Source organism: Asterias rubens, chromosome 14 (assembly GCF_902459465.1).
Source record: "Asterias rubens chromosome 14, eAstRub1.3, whole genome shotgun sequence".
Taxonomy (NCBI): domain Eukaryota; kingdom Metazoa; phylum Echinodermata; class Asteroidea; order Forcipulatida; family Asteriidae; genus Asterias; species Asterias rubens.
This window is the reverse complement of record NC_047075.1, coordinates 3,117,286-3,133,273: the sequence shown is the minus strand read 5'-3', so window position 1 is coordinate 3,133,273 and position 15,988 is coordinate 3,117,286. Positions and strand designations below refer to the sequence as shown.

Here is a 15,988-nt window from a genome sequence, read left to right as displayed (position 1 = left end):
AGAAAGAGGTAATTTCTCACTAAAATAATAAAAGACTAAAATAATAAAAGTGCCATTAGCATCACTGAGTGATGCATTTGAGCTCTGTAAAGGAAGCCACTATCAGATCGCACCCCCAGGGATAATTAATTTAAAGAAAGTCAATAATTATTTGAAAATCATTTTTGATATGTGTTCGTTCTTCTCTTCATCATCAGCTCTGAAGGACAATGAGGCGGCCATCTTGCTCCTTGTGGAATGCTTGGAAGTCCACAGTCAAACGGGAAACCATCGCGGACTGGGAATAGCCTACGGGAACATCGGTACGGTGTACCGAGACATGGGTACGTTGTGTAATGTTTGCTGTTGAGACTTACATGTAATGATATTATACATTCAGTATTTTCCCTAAGGCCAAATAAAAAAAAGTTGTGGATCCTCGTCCAACCGTGTCCATCATTTGCATCACAAATCATTAAAAATCTCAACAAAAAACAATGCTATTTGGTCAAGAAATTTTGAAACAAGAAGAAATGTAAAATCTTGTTAGATGAACTGTTGTTAGTATTTCAATATTAATCAACGACGTTTAACGATACCACAGAGTTTATATTCCCAAATACAATATCCATAAATAATAAATATCAAACCACTGACCCTACTATTTGAGCACCCTCTGTGGACTCACACACAGTTATTCTTTGTTGGCCTAACTGCTGGTCAGATGCCGCGAGTGGATTTCACACAGAGTTCAGACTAGTCTCATCTTGAGTTAGGACGAGGTACTCGTCTTAACTACATGTGGGACTAGACTTTAGTTTTTAATTACTCCTAGGACAAGTTCTAAGTTAGGACTTTCTTTGTGAAATCGCCCCAAGGCCTTGAATTAACCCGAGGCACCTAGACCGCAATTGCCGTGGTGTCCTTTGCTTTTGCTGTGGTGCCCTTTGCCCCACCTGCAATGTTCCAGAGAAGTGCCCCTTACTAGAGGAAAATTGCTGTGCCCAGGCCTTCAAACAAGAGCAAAGGTCAAAGCTTGTGAGACTTCAAAGAAACACTGACTAATAACGGAAGAATTAAAAGAATTCTGTCAAGCAGTTTGGTACAAGGGCCGTCGAGATTTGAATGGTTATGAGCTCTTTGCACCAAAAAGGCTTGCAAAGCAATTCTGAAAAACACAAATACATGGCATAGTTTAAAGACACTGGACACTATTGGTAATTGTCAAAGACCAGTCTTCTCTCTTGGTGTATCTCAACATATGCATAAAATAACAAACCTGAAAATTTGAACTCAATAGGTTGTCGAAGTTGCAAGAGAATAATGGATGCCTTGAATTTGAGACCTCGGCTTTCTCTTGACATCGCATCCTCCTAATCTCTGTTTGTGACAAGGAGCATGAGAGATATCTCTTCAACTTATTGCAAAGTAAAGTATTTTAGATTTTCTTCTCCTTGTAGGTAAGTTTGACGAAGCCATCGACTACCATGAAAGGTACCTTGATAATGCTAAGGATCGAGATGACGTTGGAGGCGTGGCCATCATGCAGCGGGAACTAGCTATGGACTACTTATTCAAAGGGGTAAGTACAAGTGGTTGGGTACATAACAAAACTTGCATGGCTTTAAAGGCACTGGACACTTTAAGAAATAAAAAATGGCATCCCCTTAAAGGGAAGGTACACGTTTGGTAATTACTCAAAATGATTGTTAGTATACAAACTGACTTGTTAACGAGCAGTGGGGAGCTGTTGCTAGTATAAAACATTGTGAGAAACAGCACTCGCTGAAGTTGTGTAGTTTTGAGAAAGAGGTAATTTCTCGCTCAAGCTATAAAAGACTTCAGCTGAAGTCTTTTAATGTGCATCTGTAAGCACACACATTTGTGCAACAAGGTTTTTTTTTCTTTCATTATTCTCTTGCAACTTCGATGACCAATTTAGTCCAAATTTTCACAGGTTTGTTATTTTATGGATATATGTTGGGATACACCAAGTGATGTTTAAAGACACTGGACACTTTTGGTAAGTGTCAAAGACTAGTCTTCACAGTTGGTATATATTTGTAGGATCTTGAGATGGCAGAGCAGCAGATCACAAGTGCCTTTGTGACCTTGGAGCGCCTCCGTGCAAAGTTAGGCGCAGAGGACACCTCGCGCATCGCCAACTTTGAAAAGAACCAATCAGAAGCCTTCAACCTCCTTCAGGCTGTCCTTGTGCGCAGGGGGAAGTTTCATGCGGCGTTCGCTCTCTCTGAGCAGGGCCGAGCGAGGGCGCTTGCCGACCTGATCCAACAGAAGCAAGATTTGGAGGAGGCGGAGTCTGATAGGTAGATGAGTTTTTTGAACATCAACATTAATATTTAATACTCTGTAAATGTGTTATAAGTTATCTAACAAGTGCGAGTGGAATACAGAAAAGTACATACACGTAGCTCGAGTTGGATATGGGAGGCAGACACGCTATATTTTTCCATATTCTGCGAGAGTGATAACGAATTTATCTTCCAGCCTCATAAAGTCATTGAGGTTAGGTTAGATTTTTGTTTTTCTGTTTTGTACGCGCAAAGTTTAGAAAGTAACTTTTTGCACTGAGCGTATGCGGAGCGTGATGCATTGACACTCACAATGTGCAGAGTGCAATATAAAAGTAGGATATAAGAGTAGGTTATCTTCTGATATTACACTTTGGTTCGAGCACCTGATTGTAGGATTAGCTCCGACTGGAAGATTATTATTGTTAACTTTGTTATATTTGTCTGGTACAGCCCTGTATGCTTTGTTTTTGAAAGGGTACGGGCATTTTCTCCTTGGTAAAGGGCACCCTATGAGGAAATTGTAAAATTCCATTGGAGCATTTCAAGGGTACCAAGGCAATGACCAGGGGACACGAAGGCAATTGCCTTCGTTGCCTCCTCGAAGTATCAGGCCTGCTAGTAATAAAACCAAGGATGCCTCATCAGTGAACTTAATCACAGTAGCTCGCAAGACTGAGGAAACCTTTAAACAATGGTGCTTGCTATGTGAACCAGAAACACCAGGGTTAACCCCTACTCTTTCACTGTAGCTCGCAAGACTGAGGAAACCTGTAAACAAGGGTGCTTGCTATGTGAACCAGAAACACCGGGGTTAACCACTACTCTTTCACTGTAGCTCGCAAGCCTGAGGAAACCTGTAAACAAGGGTGCTTGCTATGTGAACCAGAAACACCAGGGTTAACCCCTACTCTTTCACTGTAGCTTGCAAGCCTGAGGAAACCTGTAAACAAGGGTGCTTGCTATGTGAACCAGAAACACCGGGGTTAACCCCTACTCTTTCACTGTAGCTCGCAAGCCTGAGGAAACCTGTAAACAAGGGTGCTTGCTATGTGAACCAGAAACACCAGGGTTAACCCCTACTCTTTCACTGTAGCTTGCAAGCCTGAGGAAACTTTTAAACAAGGGTGCTTGCTATGTGAACCAGAAACACCAGGGTTAACCCCTACCCTTACACTGTAGCTTGCAAGCCTGAGGAAACCTGTAAACAAGGGTGCTTGCTATGTGAACCAGAAACACCAGGGTTAACCCCTACCCTTACACTGTAGCTTGCAAGCCTGAGGAAACCTGTAAACAAGGGTGCTTGCTATGTGAACCAGAAACACCAGGGTTAACCCCTACTCTTTCACTGTAGCTCGCAAGCCTGAGGAAACCTGTAAACAAGGGTGCTTGCTATGTGAACCAGAAACACCAGGGTTAACCCCTACTCTTTCACTGTAGCTCGCAAGCCCGGGGAAACATGTAAACAAGGGTGCTTGCTCTGTGAACCAGAAACACTGGGGTTAACCCCTACCCTTACACTGTAGCTTGCAAGCCTGAGGAAACCTTTAAACAAGGGTGCTTGCTATGTGAACCAGAAACACCAGGGCTAACCCCTACTCTTTCACTGTAGCTCGCAAGCCTGAGGAAACCTGTAACCAAGGGTGCTTGCTATGTGAACCAGAAACACCAGGGTTAACCCCTACCCTTACACTGTAGCTTGCAAGCCTGAGGAAACCTGTAAACAAGGGTGCTTGCGATGAACCAGAAACACCAGGGTTAACCCCTACTCTTTCACTGTAGCTCGCAAGCCTGAGGAAACCTGTAAACAAGGGTGCTTGCTATGTGAACCAGAAAGGCTAGGGTTAACCCCTACTCCTTCACTGTAGCTCACAAGCCTGAGGAAACCAGTAAACAAGGGTGCTTGCTATGTGAACCAGAAACACCAGGGTTAACCCCTACTCTTTCACTGTAGTTTGCAAGCCTGAGGAAACCTGCAAACGAGGGTGCTTGCTACATGTATGTGAACCAGAAAGGCTAGGGTTAACCCCTACTCTTTCACTGTAGCTTGCAAGCCTGAGGAAACCTGTAAACAAGGGTGCTTGCTATGTGAACCAGAAACACCAGGGTTAACCCCTACTCTTTCACTGTAGTTTGCAAGCCTGAGGAAACCTGCAAACGAGGGTGCTTGCTATGTGAACCAGAAACACCAGGGTTAACCCCTACTCTTTCACTGTAGCTTGCAAGCCTGAGGAAACCTGTAAACAAGGGTGCTTGCTATGTGAACCAGAAACACCAGGGTTAACCCCTACTCTTTCACTGTAGCTCGCAAGCCCGAGGAAACATGTAAACAAGGGTGCTTGCTCTGTGAACCAGAAACACTGGGGTTAACCCCTACCCTTACACTGTAGCTTGCAAGCCTGAGGAAACCTGTAAACAAGGGTGCTTGCTGTGTGAACCAGAAAGGCTGGGGTTAACCCCTACTCTTTCACTGTTGCTCGCAAGCCTTTAAACAATGGTGCTTTCTTTGTGAACCCGAAAGGCTAGGGTTAACCGCTACAGTTTTCAGTGTTCTTTTACAAGTACTACCAAGCACACACGGGGCCTACGGCTTAATGTCCCAACTGAAGGCTAAAGCAGTTACGGTAAACTATCTTGCCCAAGGAAATGGATGGCACAACCGGAACTCAAACCCACCCTCTGGCGATCAGAAACACCAAAGGTTTTAATCAAAATATTTGTATCGTAAACTTTGGTGTGATCCCTGGCTACAAGACAGTTTGATGATGATATGTATGGCTTCTGACTGGCACCCCGAACAGAGATACTGACTAATAGGGTGACCACTACAGGGATGTTCAGACTTTTGGCTGAATTCAGACTTTTTATGTCGGCCTGGTGAAGAAAATCAGACAATATTTTTTTTTCACAAATAAAGAAGTCCTGCTCATTGGTCTACTTCTCTAGTGCTTTGGATACTGTTTCCAAAAGCTCCTTGGAATCTATAACCCCAGGGGTTACCAAACAGTAGAAATGCCATCATTTCAACATACCTTTGAATTCTTATCCAAGTTTCAGACTTTTTCGTTAGTAATGACTCTCACCCCTGCCACTAACATAGGGCTGGACAGCTCTGTTGGTAGATTGCCGGTACGCCATTGGTTCAAGTCCCGCTCAAGTCAATTTTTCTTATGTTCAACCCAAACTATTGAAAAGTTACCAAGTCAGTTTCCCTTGTGGTTTATAACTTGATATTCAAACTATTTCCTGATAGTTATCAATTCTTTACTCTTGGTCGCAGCAATGTATACAAGAATGCAGAGTTTGTCAGCACAGCTTCTATGCTTGAAGACGCGTTCATCGAGCAAGAACTCGCTGAAATAACTCAAACTGCGGCCGAGCTAGCCACCACCCTAGTCACTTATTCCATCGTCACCGAATTCACTCCATCTGGAGACATTGAGAAGTGGCTGTACTCGTGGGTTGTTGCTAGGGATAAACCGGGATCGACCAATGGGGAGGCTGGTAGTATGAATCATGGGTCTGACTCAACCAATGAGGGGAGGGCTACCATGAAGATGAAGAACGGTTGGGAGATTCATTTTGCGAAGAGGTTGCTTAGTTCGGTGAAGAAATCCAAGGAGGAATTTGCGGTCGACAGACACGTGAATGCCCTGTGCCGTTCTCTTGGAGAGCTTGGAGTCAAGGAGTCAAGTATGGATGAAGGTAAGGAAGTTTGAGGTCCGTAGAAAAGTCTCCGGGAAGGTTAGGTTTTGGATCTTTAGACTATGTGGTTAAAAGACATGTGAATGCTTTGTGTCATTCTCTTGGAGAGCTTAGCGCTTAGGGTTTAAACATGGACGAAGGTTTTACACTTTTACAGTGTTAAGTCCTTGACGCTAGAGTCTTGTAGGGAAGTCTCCCTGAAGGTTACGTCTTAGGTCATGTAGAATTTGTGGTCGACAAAGCCGTTCTTTTGGAGAGCTTGGTGTAGTTTGAGGTCTTTGAATGTTCTGTCAGTCTGGTTAGTCAACTCAGTCATGTCGTTAATGTCAGTCAGGTCTAGGCCTGAGCGACTAGTGAAATTTACAATTGCATTGGACTCGTCGCCCCTCAAATATTCGCGACTTTGACGCTAGTCGCAATTGATGTTTAATTCCCAAGACATGTTGCAGCATAATATTTGCCACAGGTGCAATGTTGTAAAATTCACGATGAAAGGATTGAAGGATTGTGTCACTGATGTCTGGTTGTGTTTTGTAAGTGAATTATGTCGTCGTGAATGGTCGTGAGCATCACAATTGGTTCCCCAAACAGGTGGTCGCAACTATTTTTGTAGAAGTTGTGGCGGCACGATTTAACCGAGTAGCTGAAAAAACAATAGACACTAGTCGCACTCGTCACCCAGGTCAGTAAGATTGGCCAGATAATGTCAAAATATTTAAAAAGCATTATTGGGTCACTGGCTGTTCACCTCGCACACACAACGTAAAATATTAATTTCACCAATTTATTAATTTTGTTTTTATAATTAGGATTGGAACATTGTGAGTCAACGGATCAGGCAGAATGTAAGGAGGCCTCAAAGGGCCATACCGACGATACTGTAAGCAGAGACATTCCCCATCAGTACTCCAAACCAAAGAGTGTAGTCGGCCATGTTTACGGAGGCCCCAAGGTGCCAAAGCGGCCGGTGATCGACCCTGCGCTACAGCGAAACCTAGACAAGCTGAGAGCTGATTATGATATCTTCATCGCTCCGATTGAGAAGTACTTGCCGGAGTGGAGGGGAGGGACGGGGGAGGTTCCTAAAGTAATCTTCATTCCTCAAGGTGATACTCATTACAGGGATATGATTGATTTGTTTACATTATAAGTTTTCATTAGTATTATTATTATTTTTTATTGTGGTTCTTGATAATTTTATTGAGACGACTTCACCATCTTGTCTTTCCAGACTTCATGTTTAATCTTCCGTTCTGTGCCCTACTTGGTCCCGATCGCCGACACCTTATCGAGAAATACGTCATCTCCATCGTGCCATCGGTGAAAATCCTAAAACTGACCAATCAGAGGCTGGCTCAGCTGCGTCTTTCATCCGGTGTGGCGCCCCCTAGTGTCCTGGCAGTTGGCAATCCTACAATGCCCCATCACAAGTAAGATTGAGTTTATTACCAACTCTTAGTATGTACCCACTGTACTTACCCCTTTAAATGGTTGCCACGGTTGGCTTGTGCGTAAAGCGCTCGCCTCTCACCAAGGTGACCCCGGTTCGATTCCCGGCCAGGGCCACATGTGAGTTGAGTTGTGCGTTGATTCTCTGCTGTGCCACAAGGGTTTTTCCCGACCATCCGGTTTTCCTCCCTCGGGAAAAAAATCAAACACTTTTGATCTTGGCTGTGCTCCGTGGTCATAATGGGTTGATGTGGCTGGCAGCCAAAGGCGCCCTTGCATGCCTGCTTCTCGAACTAGCTGTAGCCGCGTCCTTCGCAATTCTGCGAGTAAGGATGATTAGCCCCCAAATTATTGTTATTACTAAATAATAATAAAAAAAGCTTCTTCTTATATATCGCGCATATTCGTCACTCGGTGACGCTCAAGACAGTACAATCCTTAGTTTCCTGCAAGGTATGTGGGATTCTGTTTGAATTATGAGATATACTCCTTTTACATACCACCAAGTACATACATACATACATACATACAACTAAACATTTATAAAGAGCCTTTACATCAAAACCAAAGCGCTGGAAAGAGCATGACCAATGGCACTACAAAATACAACAAATTACAGCTGATACAAGTGGGTTTTGAGAGATTTTTTGAACACTGGCAAAGAGTTACAATTTCTGATGCAGACTGGGAGGTTGTTCCATATTCGCGGAGCAATTGAGTAGAAATTCCCGTTGTGAGCAGATGAGCGTGTTCTGATGGTTGGGTGAGAGCAAGGCAAGATGATAAGTAGCCCGGTGCTATTCCTAGGAGACATTTAAACACAGTAACCAAAACTTTGAAAGTTACTCTCTGTACAATCAAACCAGGAAATCCGGGGCGAACCCCTTCTCTGTTCATAAAGTTGCGTTACAAAACACACTGGACCAACGGCTTTACGTCCCATTTGAAGGACAAAGCAGTGGTAAAGTGTCTCGCCAAAGGACATGAGTGTCATGGCTGGGACTCGAACCCACACTCTGCTGATCAAAAACGCAAGAGCCTGAGTCCGGTGTTTATATCGCTAGGCCATGACACTTCCATGAATAAGGAGTCTCCATGCGACTTTTTATTTCAAATATCAAGTAGTAAGCCACAAAGGAAACTGACTGGATAAATATCCGATAACCGGAGAGCTCCATAAAAGCCATTGGACACTTTCGGTAAACAGTATTGTCCAAAGGCCCACACTTCGTGTATCACAACTTACTGTATATATAAAATAATAAACCTGTGAAAATTTAGGCTCAATCGGTCATCGGATTCGGGAGAAAATAACTGGAAAACCCACCCTTGTTTCTGTTCCGCACGTTTCGCCGTGTAATGACATGTGTTCAAAATAAATCAAAATTTTCGACAACGAGAATTGATAATTATTTTTATGTTTTCTCAAAAAGTGAAGCATTTCATGGAATAATATTTCAAGAGAAGTCTTTCACCATTACCTTCTGTAAACCCTGTAAGTTATTTGTAAATCTGTGAACTTTTATTTTTGTCTGTTCCGAAAGTGTATAATGGCTTTAAAGAATTTCCAAATTTGCCAACAAAAACTTGGAAAGTATACATCAGTCTATGAATGAATACTAACCGGTAACTCGATCGTCCTACCCACAATGCACCGCGACATGCAAGCCACGGTGCCGCGCCCTTTTTCTCTTAGCCTCATGACGGGTGAGATAGTTTTCAGTGAGTGAGTGTGTTTACTTTGAATTACTTGGGTCAATGGACGAGCAGTTAATCTGCCTGGGTCATTAACGGCTGTGGACACTATTGGTAATAACTCAAAATTATTTTTTAGCATAAAACCTTACTTGGTAACGAGTAATGGGGAGAGGTTGATAGTATGAAACATTGTGATAAACGGCTCCCTCTGAAGTAACATAGTTTTTTGAGAAAGAAGTAATTTTCCACGTATTTGATTTCGAGATCTCAGAGTTAGATATTCAGGTCTCAAAATCAAGCATCTGAAAGCACACAACTTCGTGTGACAAGGGTGTTTTTTCTTTCATTATTATCTCGCAACTTCGACGACCAAATTGAGCACATGTTTTCACAGGTTTGTTATTTTATGCATATAATATTGAGATACACCAAGTGGAAAGACTGGCCTTTGACAATTACCATTAGTGTCCAGTGTCTTTAAGCAGCACCACTGGTTTGTGCATGATCCAACTAAGTCCACTGTTTGGAAAAGCAATTACTACATGGAGATGACAGGTGTGAGTTGCCAGACGAAAAGGATGTTTCTGTTTAGCCTCTTTCCTTAATGGAGCATTCATGTAATGCACTCAGTTTATTACTTGGTACGGTTATTCCTTCTCTTCAGCATCCCAGCTCTTCCTGCTGCAACGATGGAAGTCCAAATGGTAAAAACGTTCTTCCAACCCGAGACATCACCAGGGAGCAGTGGAGGGGCGTCGCCAGGGAGCAGTGGAGGGGCGGAGCCAGGGAGTGGTGGAGGAGCGGAGCCAGGGAGCGGTGAAGGGGCAGAGCAAGGGAGCAGTGGAGGGGCGGAACCCGGAAGCAGTGGAGTGGCAGAGCCAGGGAGCGGTGGAGGGGCGGAGCCAGGGAGTGGTGGAGGAGCGGAGCCAGGGAGTGGTGGAGGGGCGTCGCCAGGGAGCAGTGGAGGGGCGTCGCCAGTGAGCAGTGGAGGGGCGGAGCCAGGGAGTGGTGGAGGAGCGGAGCCAGGGAGCGGTGAAGGGGCAGAGCAAGGGAGCAGTGGAGTGGCGGAGCCAGGGAGTGGTGGAGGAGCGGAGCCAGGGAGCGGTGAAGGGGCAGAGCAAGGGAGCAGTGGAGTGGCGGAGCCAGGGAGCGGTGGAGGGGCGGAGCCAGGGAGTGGTGGAGGAGCGGAGCCAGGGAGTGGTGGAGGAGCGGAGCCAGGGAGCGGTGGAAGGGTGGAGCCAGGGAGGAGTGGAGGGGCGGAGCCAGGGAGCAGTGGAGGGGTGAAACCCAGAAGCAGTGGAGGGGCGGAGCCAGGGAGGAGTGGAGGGGCGGAGCCAGTTGTCCTGACAGGGAGGGATGCAACCGTTGATCAAGTCCGACGTGAAATGGGGAAACATACAGTGCTGCATTTTGCCACCCATGCCGAGCAGGACAACGGACTGGCAAAGGTAAACTTACAAAGGTTTTATTAATTTTGGTTTTTACCCATACACCGATGTGTGTTAGCACTGTATACTCAGTACTTTCCCGAGTCCTGTGAAAAAAATATCACAGGCATGTTACTCGGGTGGGACTCGAACCCACGACCCTTGCAATTCTAGAGCAGTGTCTTACCAACTAGACTACCGAGGTTGCCCGGTAGCTAGAGGCAGTTCAAATCCTATGTTTTGGCAGCGGGTACCGCGCAACGATACTAAGAGATGTTATATTTGCATCGGGGATAAAGAATATTAATTGGTTTTTACCCATACACCAAAGTTGTTAAAGGCACTGGGCACGTTTGGTAACTTGTCAAAGACCAGTATTCTCACTTGGTGTATCCCAACACATGCATAAAATAACGAACCTGTACAAATTTGGGCTCAATTGGTCATCGACGTTGCAAGAAAATAATGAAAGAAAAAACGCCCTTGTTGCAAAACGTTGTGTGCTTTTAGATGCATAAAAAAAGGCTACAAGTGAAGTCTTTGAATATTTGAGTGAGAAATTACCTCTTTCTCAAAAACTATGTTACTTCAGAGGGAGCTGTTTCTCACAATGTTTTATACTATCAACAGCTCTCCATTGCTTAGTTATTTTATCTTATTATTATTCATAAGTTATTTTATTCATAAATACCTCAGACAGTTTCGCTATTCCTATTGGTGGAGAACGCGTCACGTGGGGGTGTTTTAACCTTTGATAATGACCAGTGTTTATAACTGATTGTGAGCGGATACTCCACACTAGTCTTGGTGCAAGACGTTTCTTGTTCTGGGCGATGGGGGCGCTGTCGGTGAGTTGGCCCCGCTGTGTGTGAAAGGAAAACGAGAAGGTGTTGCACCAAGACTATACGCGCACGAACCGAGCCTGAAACTAGGCGTCTGAGTCATAACAATGCAACTCACGAACGTCGTACATGTACATACAGAGCTCAAGCACGTCGGAAACGGATAAGTTTGTACAGAGTTTCTTACTTTATTACGCCTTTTAACCAAAAAGGCATTAATGAATGGGAATAAAAGAGTAGTGACTTGTTCTTAAACGTCCGTTTAAAACCTTGCAGGGTTGTTGCCGTGTGATCTTTATCACCTGGCAACGATCCTGCCGGTCCTAAAGGGCCGTGAAAGAACGAGACGCTACCCTTTTATTTCCTTATTGTTTCCTCAAAGAAAACAAAATTCTTTCTCTTTCACAGATGATAAAAGAAGGAGGCGACATTTGTCGACCTGAGAGAGTTCCGACGGGCGACTTCAGCATGCGTGGGTTTCTCGTCTTGGCACGCAGTCATGAGAACTGTAGCGGCCTCCTGATGGCAGAGGAGGTCAAAGGTCATGGTCTGAAAGCTGAGGTCGCTGTACTCAGCTGCTGCCAGACGGGCAAAGGTCAAGTGACAGGTGAGTTTTCACTCCTGTTTGATTTTGTTGATAGATATCATGGCTAAGTGGTTTAGAGCACCGGACTCAAGCTTTGGTGTTTCTGATCAGTGCCGAATTTCATAAAACATGTAAGCACAAAAACTCGCTTAGCACAGAATAGTTTTAGCAGTGACAGGTGACCAGCCCAATACGTTGAGTTTGCATTGTTGTGGCTGGTGCCCGACTCAATTTTAGCTTGGCAAAGAAATTTGTAAAGCAGTATTTTTGTCTTGATGAAGTTGGGCCCTGGGCCCAAAGTTCATGACTCTCTGCTAAGGACAAAAATTTGCTTGGCATGAAATTTCTTCCTTGATAAAAACAGGATAACCAACTAAATTTCCATTTGTTGCATATTGCTTGTTGCTGGTATTCAGCTGTTGTTTGCTTATCCTGAAAATCATGTGGAAATTTGGAAAGCAAGGACGGTTCTTTTCAGAACTGAGAAGTCTCCCGAACATCCGATAAATCTACTCCGTGGTAGTAGAATAAAGAAAGACAGTTTCTCTAAAGACCAAACTCTCCCTGGGAAGTAGATATACACATGGTGTTAATGCAAACCAAATATATACATTGGGTGCGTTCGTTAAGCTTCCATGGGTGTACCCCGCGGTACTCACTTGGGTGAGCCCCTGACAAGAGCTAATCGAACGATCACACTCGCCCTCTCGTGGTGACGGCATGCACCTCAGGTCACCCCCAAGTGACCCACTTCACAAGCAGGGCACTGGGGGCTGACCCAGGTGAGCCCGTCAAAGCTATTCGAATGTACCAGGGCAGACCGGGGTCGACCCAGGGAAGCTAAACGAACGCACCCATTGATACCTCACCATGCAATGCCTCAAATCCTAGATAATAATGCTCCTTGTTTTTCCCTTGCACCGATGTCTTATAAACACTGTATGCTCAGTACTTTCTCGAGTTCCTTCAACAAAATCCAAAGGCATTTTACTCGGGTGGGATTTGAACCCGCGCAAATAATGTTTTAATGCATCTTAAGTATTATTATTATTATTATTATTATTATTATTATGTTGTCGAGGTGCTTTAGGCGATGGCGTTCTGGGGTTGTATCGTTCTTTCCTGGTGGCCGGAGCAGCCAGTGTTGTCGTCACACAATGGAAGATCTATGACAAGGCAACGGCAATGTTCATGAAGTTCTTTTATCAAGAACCAAGTATTATTATGTTGTTGTTGTTGTGCTTTAGGCGATGGCGTTCTGGGGTTGTATCGTTCTTTCCTGGTGGCCGGAGCAGCCAGTGTTGTCGTCACACAATGGAGGATCTTTGACAAGGCAACGGCAATGTTCATGAAGTTCTTCTATCAAGATTTCATGGTAAGTGGAAAGCAAATTTCCTTATTTAGGATAAAGAGAGTTGAGACGAAGAGTTTGGGACCACGACTAAAGACCAGAGCCCTTACAAAGTTAAAGTTGTTCGTTTAAGCCAGGAAAAGCTGTTGAAAACTACTGATTTTGGAGACATTTGATCTCAAATATATGGTTCATATGAGGCATTATTTTGGTCATCAGTCTATAGATTATGTAATGAAGCCATTCAATAAATATGTTAAAATTGAAATTTGGGGTGGGTGGGCGGGTTGGTCAAAACAATTTCCACAAAAATATCAAATTGTTGTAACATAGACTTTACTGATTGGCCCCTGAAGTAAAGATTATATCAGCATGGCCCACTTTCGTAATGTTGTTAAAACAGAAAAGGGCGCCCAGCAAATTTTTAAAAACAATTTGGTTTTTAAGTAAAACAAAACCAAAACCTTGTTAATGAGAGGGTTTAAAGAAACCAAGAAAGTTTCAAGAAAGTAGGCAACAGTTTTGCCCGACTTTTCCTAGGTGCACCAGGATCCAGCGAGGGCGCTACGTCAAGCCATGCTCTCCATGCTACAAGACGAGACCTATCACAGGCCGCAGCACTGGGCAGCTTTCACTCTGATTGGAGCATCTCGACCAATCAGGGAGCCCTGAAGAATTCGTGTCGGTATTAAAAGGAAATAGATTTCTGTTGAGCAGAAGTCAATCGGAGAATTTGAAATTAGGGTTTTGTTTTTTAAATTTTTTAATTTTTTATTGCCAGAATCTAGCCACTTTTGCATGTACGGCTTTACGTTCCGGTTAATTGTCTCCCTTAAAGCCATTGGACCTTTTGGATAAACAGTATTGTTCAAGGCCCACACTTCGTGTATCACAACTTCTGTATAAAATAACAAACCTGTGAAAATTTAGGCTCAATTGGACATTGGAGTCGGGAGAAAATGATGGGAAAACCCACCCTTGTATCTGCACGTTTCGCCCTGTCATGACATGTGTTTCAAATAAATCCGTAATTCTCGATATCGAGAATTGATATTGTTTTACTGTTTTCTCAAAAAGTAAAGCATTTCATGGAATAATATTTCAAGAGAAGTCTTTCACCACTACCTTCTGTAAACCCTGTAAGTTATTTGTAAATCTGTGAACTTTTATTTTTTTTTTCTGTACCGAAAGGATCCAATGGCTTTAATGACACTTAGTGTCAAGACCGGGACTCGAACCCACACTCTGCTGATCATTTTTTCTCTCGCTGTATACTCCCAGGGAGCTGAGAAAATACAGGAGTTTTATTGCCCAATGACTAGTCCACTAATGTAAAGTACACTGATTTGATTCTTATTGTACTGGTAAAATGTGCCACATGAGAACTTGTTATTGTTATTTTTATTGTTATTTTTACTAGTTCCACAATTTTGTTATGACTATAAAAACATACTTTACTGCGATGATGTGTTTATTTACTCGGTGCACAGATTATTTGTAAGGTCATACAAGAAAAAAGATCTGCGTATTTACCCATCTATAATTACTAGATAAAAGTTATGTAACTTGCAAAATGTTGCAGATACTGTAGGCCTCAAGTTAAAAGACAAAGTACAGGGCCAAAGCCTGTCAGCACAAAAACTAAGCAGGAAAACATTGCTTAGCAGAGACAGGTTACTTGCCACCATTCTGTAGAGTTAAAATTGTTTGGACTGTTGGCCACTTCATTTTTTGCTTAGCAAAGAAATTTTCTCAGCAATGTTTTTTTAATAGAAATTTGAAGTTCACAAGTTGCTAAGCACAGAAAAACTTTGCTTAGCAGAGACAGGTTACCAGCCATCATCCCATAGATTTATCATTGTTGGGACTGGTGCCCTACTCAATTTTTCATACCAAAGAAATTTTCTAAGCAGTTTATTCTGCTAAATTACCTTATGAAATTGGTATTTGCCAAAGCCTGCTAGCACAAACACTTGCTTAGCACAGAAAAAAACTTGCTTTCAATAGTAGAGATGGGTTACCAACCAACAACCCACAGAGTTTACATTCTGGCCGGTGCCCCCACTCAATTTTTGCGTACCCAAAAGAATTTTATTAGCAATATTTTCTTCTAAACAGCTTTATGAAATTAGAATTTCAAAAAGCCTGTAAGCTCAAAAACTTGCTAAGCACTGGAAAACATTGCTTAGCAGAGACAGGTTACCAGCCAACATTCCATTGACTTTACATTGTGACGACTGGCGCCCCACTCATTGTTTGCTAAGCAAAGATTTTTTTAGTCATAAAAGCCTGTAAGCACAAAAACTTGCTAAGCACAGAAAAACCTTGCTTAGCAGAGATGGGTTACCAGCCAAAAACCAATAGAGTTTACACTTTCGCAACTGGCGCCCCACAAATTTTTTGCTAAGCAAAGAAATTTTCTTTGCAGAACACCTGAAATTCTTAAATAAGAAGGTCAAAAACTTGCTAAGCATATCAAAAATTGCTCAACAGAAACAGCAGATGATTTCACGAAACGCGTCCTAACTTAAAACGGGCTCAATGCGTCCTAACGTCTTCGGATATGGAACTGAACTTGTCCTAAGATGAGTCCTAAGTTTGGAAGAGTTTGGTGACATCGACGGCACATTTCATGAAGT

General features: G+C 43.4%; 2 protein-coding genes across 2 annotated transcripts in view; both read left to right on the top strand.

Moving 5' to 3' along the window:
• Positions 1 to 319: 319 nt before the first annotated feature.
• Positions 320 to 14,021, top strand: LOC117299559. The gene is made up of 11 exons (XM_033783108.1): positions 320 to 323; positions 1,440 to 1,561; positions 2,047 to 2,306; positions 5,572 to 5,996; positions 6,806 to 7,102; positions 7,228 to 7,426; positions 9,808 to 10,591; positions 11,821 to 12,019; positions 13,089 to 13,214; positions 13,246 to 13,373; positions 13,890 to 14,021. The coding sequence occupies exons 1-11, from the start codon at positions 320 to 322 to the stop codon at positions 14,019 to 14,021; spliced, it is 2,676 nt and encodes an 891-aa protein (XP_033638999.1).
• Positions 13,250 to 15,988, top strand: part of LOC117299248 (MAM and LDL-receptor class A domain-containing protein 2-like) — a 37,790-nt gene continuing 35,051 nt past the window's right edge. Inside the window, exon 1 of the mRNA XM_033782724.1 lies at positions 13,250 to 13,373. The gene's annotated coding sequence lies outside the window, so the exon portion shown is untranslated. The remainder of the gene's footprint in view (positions 13,374 to 15,988) is intronic.